Raw genomic sequence first — 17118 nt, forward strand, 5'->3', positions numbered from 1 at the left:
TTTCCTAAAAAAAAAAAAAAAAAAAAAAACTCCAAAAATTTTGAATAAACTCAGTATAGCAATGTAAAATTAATTGGTCTTTAATATCAGCTAGGTATTATCCTTATTAATAGTTTCATGAAGACTATTAAAAAATAGTCATAAAAATTATGCCTAAGTAAATAAAATTACATTAATTACCAGGATAATTATACAAATACTGGCTTTTTTTAAAAATATCTTTCCATGCATTTGGATACAATGAACCCACTGTACATTTTCTTAATACACTCATAATCATATCCCATTTTTTCAACCGTTACTTATAAAAAGTCATACAAAGAATTATTTTCAAATTAAAAGCAAACAAGGCTATTCTGGCATTTTTACAAGCTTCCAGATTAAATTGGGCTGAGAGTAAGTAATTATCTCGTTAATAAACAGAGGATTCATTGCTTATAAACCCTACTTTAGTTTTTTTACCCTCATAATTGGTCATATCTGACGTATGGGAGGGAGAGGGAATGGTGATCATCATAGAGGTAACCAACCTATTCTAACCAGTGTGGAAGAGTCGAGTTTCCATTACATGGGACTGGCACAAAATAAAAGACAACTCAGCTAGCCCGGAATCGAACCAGTGTTGTTGCAGTTAAAGGTTACACCTCAACTGCCACAAAATTTAGTTAATCCCTTTATAAATTAATAATCAAACTAAACAAATTAAAAAATCTTTAAGTTATAGGTCAATTTCAAGTTAAGATTTTCTTTTGCCTTATTGATATTTATCCAAATGCCTTATCTCTCCTAACAACTTTAAAAAGTTAGTTTTACCTTCTATATCAGGATTCCTATCTTTGGGGTTCTTGATATAAATCTAGGTGAAGAAGGTGGTATTTATGTTAGTTTATTTTGGTTTACATGAAAGTTTGTCAAAAGTAGCCAATAATCTCTTGTAATTTTAATAAATTTATTTATTCATAAGCATCGGCCTCAAAGATCAAAGACACCTGTTCTATATTTTAGATCAAATCAAGGTTCTCTGATCAACTTTTATGGTTATAAATAAATTGCATTAAGCTTAATAATTGTATTATTTTCATCTTAATCATTAAGTTTTATCAATGTATATATCAAATATATAATTTTTAAGAAATACTTAAAGGAGTCAATGTATTATCAAAACAGTTATAACATTTATTGTGAATATTGGGATAAGTATTATTAAGAATCACAAAATCCATAAACTCAATTTCGTAATAGAAATTATGGTTCTAAATGGAATAAATTGTGTACTTCCTTTATTCTAGTCATAGTCACATATTGTATTTTAACTGTGATAACACTTTTTTTTACATTTAATTGTTAAAAAAATCCCATGTCTGTTTAGGCAATAAAATAAGAAGGTGCGTTGTTATGTGCTACAACACTTTAGAGTATTCTGTAATGGTATTTGACAGCATTATTTGTGAAATCACTACCTATTGTAATCTGGCAATTACAAGAAATTAAAAATTGAATTAATAAGTATTTTGTTATTATTTTTCTAACCCCTTATATTATCCTCTTAAATGGACTTAAAATCATGAAGGATTTTGAAAATTAAATAAAACATCTACTACTAAACACTCTGAGAGTAGACTTACCAAGTTTTTATCATTATGATGGTAAACCAACATGTTATTAAATGGTACTCAGTGAAAAGATTCTGAAGATCTACAAATATTTATTTTAAAATTTAAATATTACAATTTTTTTTTTACATATATGTGTTACTTTTTTATTTATTTTTTTATAACTACATATCACTACTTTTATCAATTATACAACATATATTTCACAAGTTTATATTCTATTTATTTAAAATGAATATTAGTTATATTTTGTATTTTAGGTGTGTTTTATTTATGTTAAAGAGAGCCTTCCATGTTATTATTGAAATGGTAATTAATAAAATGAATATATATATATTTATGTATAGCTAACACATGATTATACTTCAAAATTAATGTTTGCTCTAATTACTGATTAATAAAATGTTTTATTCACTCATATCTCATCAATGACCTCGTAAATATAAATTTTGGGATTGAAAATCTTTATTTTTTTTCTTACACAATATGAGCCAATAAGGAACAAATGTTCCATTCGCCCAACTCTTGGCTACGCCCATGTGTGCATCACAAGTATCAAGTTGTGAAACAGGTCTAGAAAAATAGAAAAGTAGAACTTCATAAGCTAAAAAATTTTTTTTTCTTTGAGGAAACAATTAAAAAGGTTCGATATAAACAAATTTTGTGATAAGTCAAACTTAGTAGCTAAAACCATTAGCTACAACAACCTAAGAAAGACATTTAGATTTGTTTACCATACGTTAATTTGAAGGAGATTCAGAGGGTCAGGACTGCGGTCAAGAAGAAACAAAAAATAGTTATTAACTATTTATTTATTTTCTGCAGACTTTTCGACCCATGATAATAGTTATTCATCAGGGCTGTAGAGGGGAGGGGGACTAAACTAAGTCCCTTCCACTGTTAGTCGTGAAATTTGTAGTACTACTAGATGGCACTGTCGTACCACTTGATCGCACACGCTTGTCCTTATGAGAATAAAATTTTGTCCCCCATACCTTAGCACTTTACCATAAAATAAAATATTTACGTGCTTGTGGACTGAACAAGAATCTCAATAGTAATGGAAAACATTTAAACATTGAACAATTAAAATAATTTGGGAGAAAAAGTATGTTGATCAGCGTTACAAACATTGATTATTCATTTCAATATTTTTAAAAAAACATTTCTAATTGTAACAACCTATTGAAATTATAAAATTATAAACCAATTAGAAAATTTGGTATTTCTTCTCATAAACTTTTCCAAAAAATTTAATATTCCTATTTTATAACATTAACCCCATGATTTTTTTGTTTATTTATTTCAATATTTTTTGATATGAGGAAATGAATTGAACAGCTGATTTATGTGTCTTCAAAAAATATATATTTATATATCTTTAAAAAAATTTTATTAATTGAAAATGCTAATAAACCTTGCCTGTATACAACTTAATAGACATAAAAAAGTTTATTTACTTGAGTTACCAAAATAATTGTTCTATAATTTTTATATTGCATTATTGCAGCACCTTAAAAAGCTAGATAACACTTTTGTTAACCAGGTACTAATTAGTTTAATTCAATAGTTTTAAACCAGAGAAGGAAAATATTGACACAAATTAGATATGATTTCAAAATTAATTAACATAGTAGCAATAGTAATAACGTGAGATAATAATAATTATAATTTGAGAGGGAATAATCAATTAATCCAGGCCAGGTATATAGCTATAAATATCAGAAAATATTTTCATTCAAAAGTAATTAAACATCTAAAATTTTAACGAAAAAAAAAACAGTCCATAAAAATGACTACTTGTTTTTAAAATTAATTCTTTATATTTTAAATAATTGAACCGATATAATTTTCTAGATAAGATAAATATATTTGTAGAGGGAAACCTTGTAAGCATGTAATCCAATTATAATTTAATGGAGACATCAGTTTCAATGTTGCCTAGTGTTAGGCGCAGTATGTTTATATAAGAATAAAATAAACACAGATTTTTGCTGATCACAACTAAAAAATAAAATAAAACAGGGTAGTATTATTTCATATTTTTGTAACATAAGAAAAAAATACTCCAAACTTATTTGAAAACTGAAAGTGAAATTTAATACACATACACATTTTTCTTGATAATATTTCAAAAAATGTATTCTATCATGTTAAGTACAATATAAATAATTATTAATTATATAAAGAAATTAATATAACTAATCTATATTATTTTCACAAGTAAAAAAAAAATCATAAAAGATAGAAATGTGAGATAAGATCCTTTCCAATCTATCTTTAGATATTACGTCTAAGTACAGATAAAACAAAAAAGAAAGTTTTATCAATAATTAATAATACTGATACTTATCTAGTTAAAAGTTCTGACTCAGAAAAAGATAACCAAAAGAAAACAAACAATTCAGCCACAACTAGATTTGATTTGATTTTTATAATATAAACTCGTCACATTGAATAACATTCTTGATATATGTTCCCAAGTGCAGATGAAGAGCGTGGAGCAAGAATATAAGCCACATGATACAAATAACTTTAAATTCTTATTTAATATTTTATTTAGTTTATATTCCATAATATCATAGTTAAATATGATTGAATAATTGTGTTAGATAAACTAACACAATAAATAGCTATATAGAGAAACAAAGGAGCATTTTTGACAAAATTCTTTTGTCTTTAAAATTGCGGCTAGTCACATTCTTTTGTCAAGGCTATTGAATTACTAACTTATTTATTATCAAAAAATTTAGAATATTTTAAAACCTATTATTATTTATTTTATTTTTATGTAGATCAATGAATATATATAATTAAAAAATAAACAAATATATATTTATAATAACTCACAAGACAGGCGAGTCTACTTGACGCATTAACAGTTATTTGTCTACTTTTTATATCATATCAAATGTTCAATACAATGTATTCATTACTGAACTTATTTAATTATTTATATGGAAATGGATTATATAATCTAAAAAAAAAATTATTTCATAATAAGAAACTGACAGACTAATATATATTTCTAGGGGTCCTCAACACCCATCTTTATTAAAAACTCTGAAATATTTTTTACTTTACTATTTTTCTATTTATAGTTCATATTATAATTCATCTTGATTATATGCATAATTTATTTAATTGCTGACAATTAAGTTTTTATTTAATTAATTTTATTTAAGTTTTTTATTCATATGTAGTAGCTATGTATATAAAATGAATATATGGTACTGTTTCTTATTTGAGAGCAGAGTTATTCTAACTTCTTTTTTGTGAATCATACTTTTCTCATTTAAATAAACAAAAATACATAAATACATAAGTATTAATTTTAAAAATGCAAAAATGTTTGTTTCTAAAGAACATTGATTCAATATAAAGATTTTTTAAACACTGAAATGTATTGAAATATAGTAAACCTTATAAGAGAAAACCTCAATGTTAGTTTTATCATAATTTTATTCTATATAAAAAAAAATCTAACCATCCTTCAATCTATTTATAACTTTAATTTTTTTGTTCACATAAAAATTAATCATAAAAAACTTTTTCAAACAGCAGGTTAACTAAAATCAATAATTAAAATACATATTTACTTCTAGATTTATATTTCCAATTTATGTGATTTAAAGACAGTTAAATAAGAGTAGAATAATTTTTTCTTAGTAAAATTAATATAATAATGAAAAAAATGTCTATAAAGATTTGTAATATAAAGGCTAAACCTATTATATTGTGTATTATATATCTTTTTTTTTCAGAAAGCCATATACATATCACAGATCACACTGGTAGTTCTGAGCTATATTTATTTGGCTTAGTAAATTTAACCCCTATCCATTACCTAACAAGTTGTAATTAAATTATAAAATAAAAAGAGAAGTCATTATTGATTATTAGTATAAATTGTTTTAGATGTAAGAAGTAGTGGTGGGCTAAGGAGGGGGTGAACTACCCCGTGGAGGGGGGTGGTTTTGTAGTGGCAGCCTGTAACTATTGGAGACATCACTGCCCTGACCTTAGATTTATGTTATAGATCTCATCGTTGTGCACAAGAGAAAAAATGTTTATTTTTGTTTATATTATGTTTTCAAGTGTTTTTCTAGCTTCAGCAAATGTAATATGTGAAAACCAAACATATGTATATAAGCAGCCAGGCAACGTCACCATAGCAGGTATTTTATCTTTTTTAAACAATGTTATTTAATTACCATATTATTTAATTTTTTTAAATATTTTGGAATAATATTTAAAAGTTCATGAAGTAGTAGACAGATATAAAGTCTTTAATAATACAATATAACTAAATAAAAGTTTTTTTGTATTTACAAGATTTTATTTTGTTAGATAAAATATTAAATATTACAAATTTCTTTAGAGGTATTATTTAAATTGGTGATTTTTAATTCAAGCCAAATGATCTATTTTTTTTTAATTTGTTCAATTAGAAGATAATAATAAATACAGAACTATTAATTAAAAAAACTATACATACATCTCTTGTACGTTGAATTAAATGTAATATCATGAAAAAAATAAAAACATATAATAATGATACACTGCTTATTCTCAGTTAATTTATTTTAGTTGAAAAATCAATCTGAAAGGTAGAACTAATTATCTATGGGAAAGTAAATGATTTATTACTTATCAGATGATAATTTAAAAATAGCTCACAAATAGAAATTTATCCTGCATTACTGAGGGTTCTTTTATACAAGTCCCTTCAATAGTATTAGCATACATTTTTTTAATATAAAATTACTTTTTATCTATACCATAGATGTAATAATGCCATTAGATAGAGATTATTTGTTTTGTTAGGACTACAAATGTCGTTATTTTTGTTATTACTTTTACTTTTCTCTTTTATAAAGCATTATTTTTATATATATTTTTTTAATTATAACATTTTATATAGTTAGGTGTGTCTTTTGTATGAGCTCCTCGATAATCAATTGTTAACAAAAAAAAGGTAACGATTATATAAACTATATGGCCGATCTGGTATTAAATAAATAAATTAAAAAATGTAATAATTATGAAAGATGTCACATTATGTATAATAAAATAATTTTGAAATTATATATTATTGAAACATAGCATTCCTTTTATTATTATTAAAAAAATAGATAATTTTCACTGATATATAATAATCATAATGATAACAATGATAATGATGTATCTGTTAGCAATATATACAATTAACGTTTTATGGATAGGCAATATTTAAAAATAAATAAATCAATGCCGGACGAAATAAATGGTTTCCATTGAAACAAATAATGTAAATAAACAAACTTAAAAAATATACAGAGGCAGTTTAGGTGAGTGAATTCAATCGACAAAATGGAGAACAAATATCAGAGCTCAAAATGAAAAAATAAAAGATGATTAATACAATGTATATTTAAAAAGAAAAACACGGGACCATTTTATGGTGAACTTTATCATTCTTATCAATAGGCATAATAGGAAATAAGAAAAATATTAGATCCACCTTTTACGATTAAAAAGGAGTGGCTTAAAAGAGAAGTTTTGTTGTAAATTGAGTTAATTTTTGTATAATTATAATATATTACAATTTTTATAAAATGATATAAAGTTCAATTTTTCTTATTTTTTTTCTCTCTCTCTCTTCAAATATTCTTTCATGTCAATTTATTTACTGAAGGATTAATTCTTTATATATAATCTTTTCACTTTCTTTAGATTGGTTATTATTGTTTCAATAAAACAAATTTTATCCAATTTAAGTCTCAAAACAATTTATATTTCTTTATAAGTCCAATGTTTCGGACAATATGGCTGTCCTCTAGGACAATCTTAAGTACAAATTTAGAACCACATCAATTTAATTTAATGTGAAGAATTGAATAAAAAGGGTAATTTTGGACTGAATTTATTGACCTGGGCAGAATAGCCTGCAAAAAGATTTTAAATGTGGTTCTAAATTTGTATTTAAGTTTGTCCTTGAGGATGGACTTATAAAGAAATATAAATTGTTTTCAGACTTAAATTAGATAAAATTTATTTTATTTAAACAGGAATAATTTTTGTTTTCAATCACTTGTACCAAAAGTTAAATTCTATTTCATTACAGAAAACTTCTATTAATTCTTCAAGGAATTTCAATTGTCCACGACTTTTCAACTTGCCAAGTATTTGAATATTAAAATATATAAGATATACTGGGTGTTGAATATCATAGCTAAACCTTTACCTACACTAGTGGATCCAGCAGTCATATAACCTCTTCTTGGAAGGAGAAGATAAATATATATATACATATATATATTTAAACTTTATATATTTAAACTATATTCTGTTAGACTTAAATTTTCAATTAGCTATATGGAATTGGCCTGGTACACAGGTCTGTCTCCATAGGAAATTCTTCGATCCACTGGTGCTTACTTATAATTTCTATAACTACATTCTTACAATTGTATGAATTTTAATTGAATAAATTTGTAATAATTGTTGTTGAAATAATTGTAACTTATAAAGTTTACTATTGAAACTAGAGCATTCTTCTCAGATTTTAAGCAAAATCTTTGCACATTTTTCAATTGTTAATAAATAACTCCAAAACTCCAGCCAGAATAGCTATATTCATTTTTTAAGTTGATACCATTTCTGACCAAAATGAGCTTAGTAAAACTATTACTTTCACACAGCTCATCATAAATTGAATATTTTCCCTAAAAAGTAAAAAAAAACTTGTAATTGACCCCTAGAACCTAGATTCAAAATTGGTGTTGACCAGTTTTATGATTATTAGTTCAGTGGAACTTTACTTATTAGTAGGTCAAGATAATTAAAACATCATGAAACCACAAAGTACTTCATTGGTGGTAAATGCATTGAAAATTTAAATATGTTAAGAATTATTATTTGGATCAGTAAATAAAATAAAGTGATTCTTTAACATATTTGTGAAACCAGCCTGCAAGCATAAAAAATAAATTGATAATTACTAAACTGAATTTAGTAAGATTTTACCATTTTACAATGTCGATAACATAATCCATGTTTAAGCCAATAAGTGTAAGTTAAAGTCTATTTTCTTTTTATATACCAATGACTAATGCAATGAATTTGTTAAACACGGGTATAAAAAAAAAAATTTGTTTCTATAGTGATATCAGTGATAAACCATTCAGCCTATCTCACTATATTGGCTTCATTGTTGTTCTTAGAAGATGTTTGATATATTTAGCTTGTGGAAATAATTTCCTAGCTAAACAATTTATGATTCGTGTTTGCATTATCCAAAAGAAAATATTTACATATAGAAATATCCATGTATTGTTGTATTCCGTTGTAATCCAGCATGGCTAAATTTGTTTTTATACTTTTAAAACATTGAACTCTTGTCACACATATAAATGAAATGGCTGTAACCCTTCAGAAAAATTATTAATAAAATCCTTGGGATAAAAATTAATCATTATTTGATGATATTGAGAATAGTTGTTAGAATTAATTGATTGAGATAAGGTTCAAGTTAAATGGCTAATGTTAATGTTATACATAAATAAATAATCATCCTATGTTTGGGGTTAATTTTTAAATAATATGCTTCAAAATATAAGCCTACAAAAAAACAAAACAAAGTGAAAAAAATTTAAGTTATTGTTACTTCTGAAAAGTAAATGACTAATATTCTTCCAGTTCTTTATTTACCAAATTTATTGAATTTGGCAATGAGTTTGTAATAATGATAAAAAATAATTTTTAGCTTTGATCGGAGTTCACTATGGTGAAGGTTGTTCGATGCTTAGAAATCAAGGTCTTCAGGTAGTACAGTCCCTGATAACTGCTATAGAAGCTGTGAAGATCAATAACGTTGTTCCTGGATTAAACATAGGTAATGAATATATTAATTTAATATCATTAATTAGGTGAATTTTTAATTAATGCTAAAGATTTTTAATTATATATATAAATGATTGACCGCATTTTTCACAATATGAAGGAGATGGTCATGGGTGCGGTCAAAAGGAACAAAAAATAGTAAACAACTATTTATTTGCCGACTTTTCGCCCCACTTTACAGGGCTGCCTAATCTACTGAGAGCTGTCAGTATAAATAAATACAATTATATCATCAGCTCTCAATAGGTTAGGTAGCTCTGAAAAGTGTGGCAAAATGTCAGCCAATAAATAGTTGTTTATTTTTTGTTCCTTTTGACTGCACCGATTCTTAAATATTTTTAAGAATTTAAAAAACAACAATTAAAAACATACATATATATTTATTTAATATACAATATTAGTAAACAAGATCATTAAAAGAATATTTTGTTAACAGGTTTGACTGTCTACGATACCTGTTCTCAAGAGGACATGGCTCAGAAGACAGTTATATCAGCGATAGTAGATGCAGAATGCAGTAATTCATTTCTATTTGGTAATATTCAGTGTAATTCTTCAAAAAGAATAAATGTGTGTTTAAACAAATCATCAAAAAATTATAATTGGAAGATCGTTGATTGACCATGAGTAATATATAAAAGGAAGATGGTACGGGTGCGGTAAAAATAAAACTCAAATAGTAATTAAAATATTTATTGTGAGACGTTTTACCCCACTTTGCAGAGCTTCATCAGGGCTAAAAAAAGATATAAATGACTAAAATAATGTAACAAAGTAAGAGAATAAGATAACAAGAAATAAAAGTAAACTAAGTGTGGCTAAATATGATTTAAAATATGTGAAAACCTATATAAAAATTAATAAAATAAATTAAAGAAAATAAAAACAAGATGGTATAAGATATTAAGGTATTGTATTCATCTTAATTTTATTTTCTTTGTTCATTTTTATATAAATTTTCACATATCTTCAATCATTTCAATTTTATTTCATGTTATCTATTTTCCTACTTAGTTACATTATTTTAGTTGTTTGTATCTTTTTTAGCCCTAATGAAGCCCTGCAAAGTTGAGTGAAATGTCGGCTCATAAAAAATAGTTTTTCCACACCCGGAGCATCTTCCTTTTATATAGTAAAAAGTTGTTTCTAATATTATTACTACCCAAAGAAAAAGACCTTCTCTAAGACTTGATATTACCATAATTAGTATGGCTGAAGGGAAATGGCTAGAAATAGAATAGTTGAGAAAAGGCGGAAATATCTGAAGGCTCTTCATTTGTGATATAGAGGTCATACAAGGTTTTGGTGAGTTGTGAGTGGGGAAGAAGGGTTCCAGTTCAATTTGCAAGGGTTAATCACGGCTTACTATGGAATTAACTATAAATGGAATTAAAAAAAAAATTTTGTTGTGTTTACATCTATTCAGTGAGCCCTGCAGAGTCAGATGAAATGTTGGTTCACAATAAATAGTTTAATTACAATTTGGGTTTTTTTTTTGGTTTTTTTACCGCACCTAGACCATTTTCCTTTTGTAAAAATCATAATTCTGTTAACAACATCTAGCGTCATTGCTGAACTATTTTCTGTACTCCTTAAAAAAATTTTAGTCTATGCACTGTTCTAATCAAATCGATAAATAATTTTTTTTCAACTCAACTGATCCTTAATTACACCTATGGTCAACGATATTTCCACAATTATAATTTATTTTAAAATTCATTTCAAGCTTTGAGTACTCTAATCTTTCAAAAAATTTTCAATGTATTGGAATTAAAATTTTTTTAATATTTTCTAAATATGTCAAGAATATTCAATTTTTTATTTATAAAAACAATTTTTTTAAAATATAAATTTTTTGTTAACTTAAAAAAAAAATAAACAATTTAAATCTCACATTTAAACTATTTATTTCAATAAAATGAGTACAATGATGATACAAAAATACTTATTACAGGAGCGGTAATGGAAAAAGAAACACTGAGCCAGGTCAAAAATATTTCGACAAATGTTGGTCTTTTTAATTTCTTACTGACTACTGACGTGTCAGAAAGACTCCTTTCCTCAATGCTAGTGAGGGTCCTCTATGATTTAAATTGGATGCCAGTCGACCATGTTTTATCAGAAAATGAAAACATAGCCAACGAATTTGTAAGAGCTGCTTCAATGCAGAACATATGTGTGAAAAATCAACATAAACTTGATGAACTGTAAGTATCCAAGAATTAAAATTTCAACTGAATTAAGAGATATTAGAAGTCTGAGTGGGGTTACACTAGAGATCCATGAATGCTACAATTCGAGTCTCTATTCACTTATTCTAACAGTAATGGCGAAGGGAAGGGAGAAAGAAGAGATATTGGAGCAGAAATGGACCTCTAATGTCTCCTCAGGAATTGATATCTTTGGCCAGTGTTTATCATTAATTCTGATTTTTAATCTTTAATTAAGCTATCTATTTATTTTATCGTGTACCAACAAGACTTTTGCAAGAAATATTATCCTTTCCTTTTTTCCACTAGAACAAGAATTCAAATTTTAATTTAATAAAAATATTTCTCTACTGTTAAAAAAATAACAGAAACTTTATGTTATTTGATAAAAATTATATAGAGACTGGATGTGCTCAAGAATAATCCCACAAACGAGAATCAAATCACAGCTGATAGATCAGAAAAATAATTTTTGCCTCAAACTTTAGTCCTGAAGTTGAAGATGGTGATCCAGTACTTTGCTCCATCATTTTAACAAATAGGTGTGTTATGATGAATGAGATTTTTAGTTAGCAGGTAGGAATGTGGCATAACAGGATTTTTATTTTACTATTACAGTTGTACTGTTCCCCGAAGGTACCAGGATTTTTTCCTGGGTTTTCCATTTTGTTCCAACCAAGAGAGAGATTTCCAACAGCCCACCATTAAACTAGAATTAGAAATGGTTGGTTGTTGGGAACCCTAGGACCAAACTGCAGCAATGCCAGTTCAAATGCGGCTGGGGGGGGGAGGGGGGCATGACTTTTATTTTTGGGACAGTCCCACAAAATAAAAACTTAACCCCCACCATGATTAGAATAAGGTGGTAACCTGTAGATAGCCCTTATATGTTAGAAATGACCAGGGAGGAGTCATGAAAGAAACGTTGGGAACCCTAGATGGCTTTGGAGAACCAGCAACCAACTTAATAGTGAGCTTTTATTGATTCTATCTCTCAGCTGGAACAAAATAGAAAATGAAAAAAAATAAATACTGGTACCTTTAGAGAACAGAATAGTAGGAATGGTAAAATAGTTTTGGAATGGTCCATCACTGTTTGCAGGATCCAGCTTCTTGGTTTTTTTTTTGACAAGAATTCTATTGGAAAATTAAAATTTGGCAAAAAAATGTGACTAATTACCATATTGGACTGTGATGGGTATGTGATAATGTTCCATGTTTATGAGGTCCTGCAGGGAAAACACAGGCCATGACTTTACTCTCAGACTATTTGTTTGTACTTTCATAGACTTTATTGGTTGGGATTACAATAAATGCTGAAAGGTACTACAGAATGCTGAAAAACAAAGACAGTTTCAATAGAACACAAACCCTCCCTACAGTCTGGATTAATATCCAGTGTGCTATCACATGTAGCCCAAAAAGAAAGTTTGGTTGGGATGTGATTCAGTTTTGTAAAAAAGGTACAAGATGAAATTTTAGGCCTTCTCAAGGATATGGCAGGGAGCTGTTATGACATGGCCAGACAACAACTGTAACACCATCTTCAAAAATGCATCAACCAGAGTGTGAATTGTGTAGGAAACTAGACAAATGTTCAATCTACTAAATGATGTAAATATTATACAATTTGATATTTCTACAAAATAAAAAAAAAAGGGAGAAATACTTTTGGTATTAACCTTGTAATTCACCTTTGCTAATCCCAAACTAAGTAATTATCTTAAATTTGCACGCAACTATTATTCATAACTTCTCATAGAGAGAAAGCATGACAGAAAACTTATAAATATTACCAAATAAGAAATAAATTATTTTTCTAAATGTAATTTAGAATTTATTTGAGATGCACTACTTTAAAAGTATAAAAACACTTCATACACACAAAAATATTAATATTACCCAGTATGAAATAAATTTAATTTTAACCATGTTTAATTAATATTGTGGTGCACATATGATAATCCACATTAAAATTCATCTACAATTTTCACGATTATTTTAGGAAAAAAATAGAACCTTCAGATATTGCAGTGATATTTACACAACATGCAAACTTAACAGAAATAGTTGCTGATTTGCCAGTCAATAGATTGCTTATAGTTCCTTTGGAAGGAATGTATCAAACACAGATAGGTAAAATTTTTACTCTAAATAATAAATTATTAATGATGGAATTTTTTAAGGAATATTTAAAAATGGTAGTATAGATGTAATAGCTTCTCTTAAACTGCTATCAAAGGGAATTTATTCAATAATTCAAGTTATAGTAATATGTGTTTCGATTGAATCCATTATTTATTAAGTGTTGAATCCATTTCAGATCCAAGAATGACCTCTGCAAAAATTTTGTCAATACTTCTAACTACAGCTGAGAAACCTGCTTTGATGAATCCTTTTAACATTACAGAAAAATCTGATCAGGACTACATCTCGGAATTGACAAAATCTCAAGCATCACTACAACAATTGATAATAATGAGTGATATAATGAAACTAGTAGGAGTTTTAAAAGCGTTTTTAAAAATTCACTGTCCAGAAGAGAATACATGGATGCTATGCCCAAAACTTCCAAAGATAAAGTATCAAGTACAAAGTAACAGTTTGTTCGATAATATAGGATCACTTAAGATCAATATGAAGCTTCTCAGATTCAATCAGGAAGATTTTGAAGCCTCTGCTGTCATTGATTTGAACAATTTTCAGAAGTTAGGTTCTGTTAGGATTTCAGAAGAGGACTGGGTTCTGGATGTAGAAGTAAATGTAACTGATGACATGAAACTTTGCAAACCAAAACCATCAAACGAAACAGTAGGATACGACTGCTCTGAATGTTCTAATTACAATCTGTTATATAAGGAATACTTGGAACAGCATGAGAACCTTTTCATTATGATAGAGATAAAACAAGAAGCCTGGGTTGCTGCTCTACTCTCCATCTCTTCCGTTGGTGTTTTATGTAGCATTGCCATAGCAATATTCATAATCGTACGTATTTGTAAGAGAGACATGCTTGAAGGAAACCCAGGTTTTTCCTTCTTACTTCTCTTCTCAATTATATTCATGTATTTATCAATTTTACCATTTTCGTTCCAAGTTAAAAGTATTCAATATTATGAAGGAGTTTTTTGTGGTCTTAAAATATTTGGAACAAGTCTGAGTTATGCGCTTGTGTTTTCAACCATGTTAGCTCGCAGTGTGATGTTGGCTTCTTGCGATGAAGATGGAGGATTTATGAGTCATGTCAATGGTTACTTGCAGACTGTTATGTTCTTCTTTATAGCAGCAGTTCAGATTGCCTTGACAGTACAGTTCTGGGCTATCAACTGGCTCCTATTGAGCGAACAGCAGTGCCAGGAGATGAGCAGGGGGTCATTGTTCCTTTTCCTCTTGGGCTATGACATGTTACTCCTGCTCCTGTTATTGATTATTTCACCTTTCATTATGAGATCGAAGAGGAATTACCATGAAGGAGGGTACTTTTCTGCGTCAGCACTGCTGTGCCTGACAGTCTGGCTTGCTTGGTGTTCAGGATATGTTTTCTTGCCTGGTTGGGAAGAAGTGTTCATATGTAGCGGTCTAGTAGCAACAGCTACTGCCATCTTAGTGTCTGTTTTTATACCACGAACATATCTCATGCTAACAGGTATCGTACGAGATCATATTGTAAGTACATTGCCGACATTGGCCCATACTGCCTCTACTAGTGTTATTGATGTAAATTACCGATCAACACAAGCTCTTTATGACTCAGTAACCATTCCAAGAGGAAATGGAAACCCAAATTACTATAGTGATCGCCCAACAACACCTTCTACTTCAAAAATGGAAGATGACGGAATCCACGAAAATGCATATGAGAGATATGAGTCTTCACCACCTCCACATAATATAACAAGATTCTGACAAGAAATTCTACTTGATTAAATTGATCACAATGAATTTTCAAAAATGTAAGTTATGTATCGAATAAGGTAATCTTTGAATATACTTCCAAATATTTTTTAATTTTATTAAACAGCAAAAAATTGTAAATATAACTTGAAATGAAATTTAAAGAATCAGTTCAATGTTGGCAGTTAACAAAAACTATCAAATAGAAATTTTACAATTGTAATAAATGGTAATCTAAGACAAAACTAAACAATTTCAGGGAAAATTTTATCATATTCTCAAAAATAATACTTATCTTCTATATCAAATTATGATGGAAATATCTGCCTCCATGATAACATATCTAAAAAAATGCATGACTTCGTTAGATAAATGTAAATAATAAACTTTAGCAAGAACAAGAAAAATGAAAAATATTGTTCCTGTGTATATATATAAATAGTGACTATATCACTTATAGTCAACTTTTTAACACATAAATTTTATAATGAGGGGTTGATAGTTTACCGTAGATTAATATGTGGAAAAGATGGGAGGGGGAGGGGTGCAGTCATCAAATAAACAAAAAATTATTTATGTGTGTTGCCGTTTAGACCTGAAATTCAGGTCGTAACGACGGCACGAATAAATAATTTTTTGTTCATTTGCTGGCAGCATCACCAGCCCATCTTCTCCGCACATAACATCTGAGTAATATTATTTTGACATTACTTATTCATTATTCATAAATATGGCATCAAAATTTAAAAGAATGATTTTACATCATTTGTAATTGTTAATTTTCAGATATACAAATTAAATTTTTTCTTATGAGAAAATAAAGTACCATTCACATGTTACATCAAACTGCTAGGGAACGTATATAATATTGGAAATTTGCACTAAAAATGATCCAACTTTTCAAAAATAATGAAACCTTATGTTAATGTTATGTTGTACCTAACCCCAATAAATAAAAGGTAGGAATGCCAAAGACATTTTGTCTTAGATTGAGTGATGCAAAGAATGAATGACTCATAATAAAGAGCTACGAAATTCAAAACAAATGTCAGTGAGCAAACAAATTAATCCCATCAAAAAATTCCTATACAAAAAATAATAATAAATTCTAACAAGGAATGGAAAACACCCTGGATTTAAATTTTAAGTAGATTTCAAGATGGAAATATAAGAAGACATTTGATAGCTAAAACATGTTGATCAATGCTGCAGTGTATACAGTATACTTATTAGATTTAATAGTAGTAGTAATTAATGTTCAGTTAATCTTTTAATTTTGCAATAGACAAACAATCATCGTGATAGAGAACTAAATAACATATTGATAATATTGTTCGTACAAACCTGAAGGAATCAAATAAGGAGGAATGAAGGAATGTATTAATATGAAATGAATGAATTAATATTAATTAACATACTTTAAAATTTTGGATTGACTTTTACCATAACAAGATTTTTAAAAAGTGGAGAAAAGAATGAACAAAAATATCTTATAAGTAATAATATAAATATTATGT

At 27.6% G+C, this 17118-nt stretch overlaps 2 protein-coding genes across 5 annotated transcripts in view; one reads left to right on the forward strand and one right to left on the reverse strand.

The window, feature by feature from the left end:
• Window positions 1–5593: 5593 nt before the first annotated feature.
• On the forward strand, window positions 5594–17112 carry boss (bride of sevenless). Its single transcript, XM_014416764.3, has 6 exons — window positions 5594–5791; window positions 9361–9489; window positions 9934–10032; window positions 11452–11704; window positions 13713–13843; window positions 14031–17112. The coding sequence occupies exons 1-6, from the start codon at window positions 5680–5682 to the stop codon at window positions 15611–15613; spliced, it is 2307 nt and encodes a 768-aa protein (XP_014272250.1). The 5' UTR covers window positions 5594–5679; the 3' UTR covers window positions 15614–17112.
• The window catches only part of m-cup (mann-cup), a 28156-nt gene continuing 20274 nt past the window's right edge, over window positions 9237–17118 (reverse strand). For all 4 annotated transcript variants that reach the window (XR_010842889.1, XR_001342742.2, XM_014416772.3 and 1 more), the window contains one exon: window positions 9237–9474. Coding sequence is in view for 1 of the 4 variants with exons in the window: in XM_014416772.3 (XP_014272258.1) it covers window positions 9460–9474 (15 nt within the window). In the remaining 3 variants the exon portion in view is untranslated. The remainder of the gene's footprint in view (window positions 9475–17118) is intronic.

The sequence above is a fragment of the Halyomorpha halys genome, unplaced genomic scaffold (genome assembly GCF_000696795.3).
Source record: "Halyomorpha halys isolate HHAL.00 unplaced genomic scaffold, Hhal_1.1 Scaffold134.1, whole genome shotgun sequence".
Classification (NCBI taxonomy): Eukaryota; Metazoa; Arthropoda; class Insecta; order Hemiptera; family Pentatomidae; genus Halyomorpha; species Halyomorpha halys.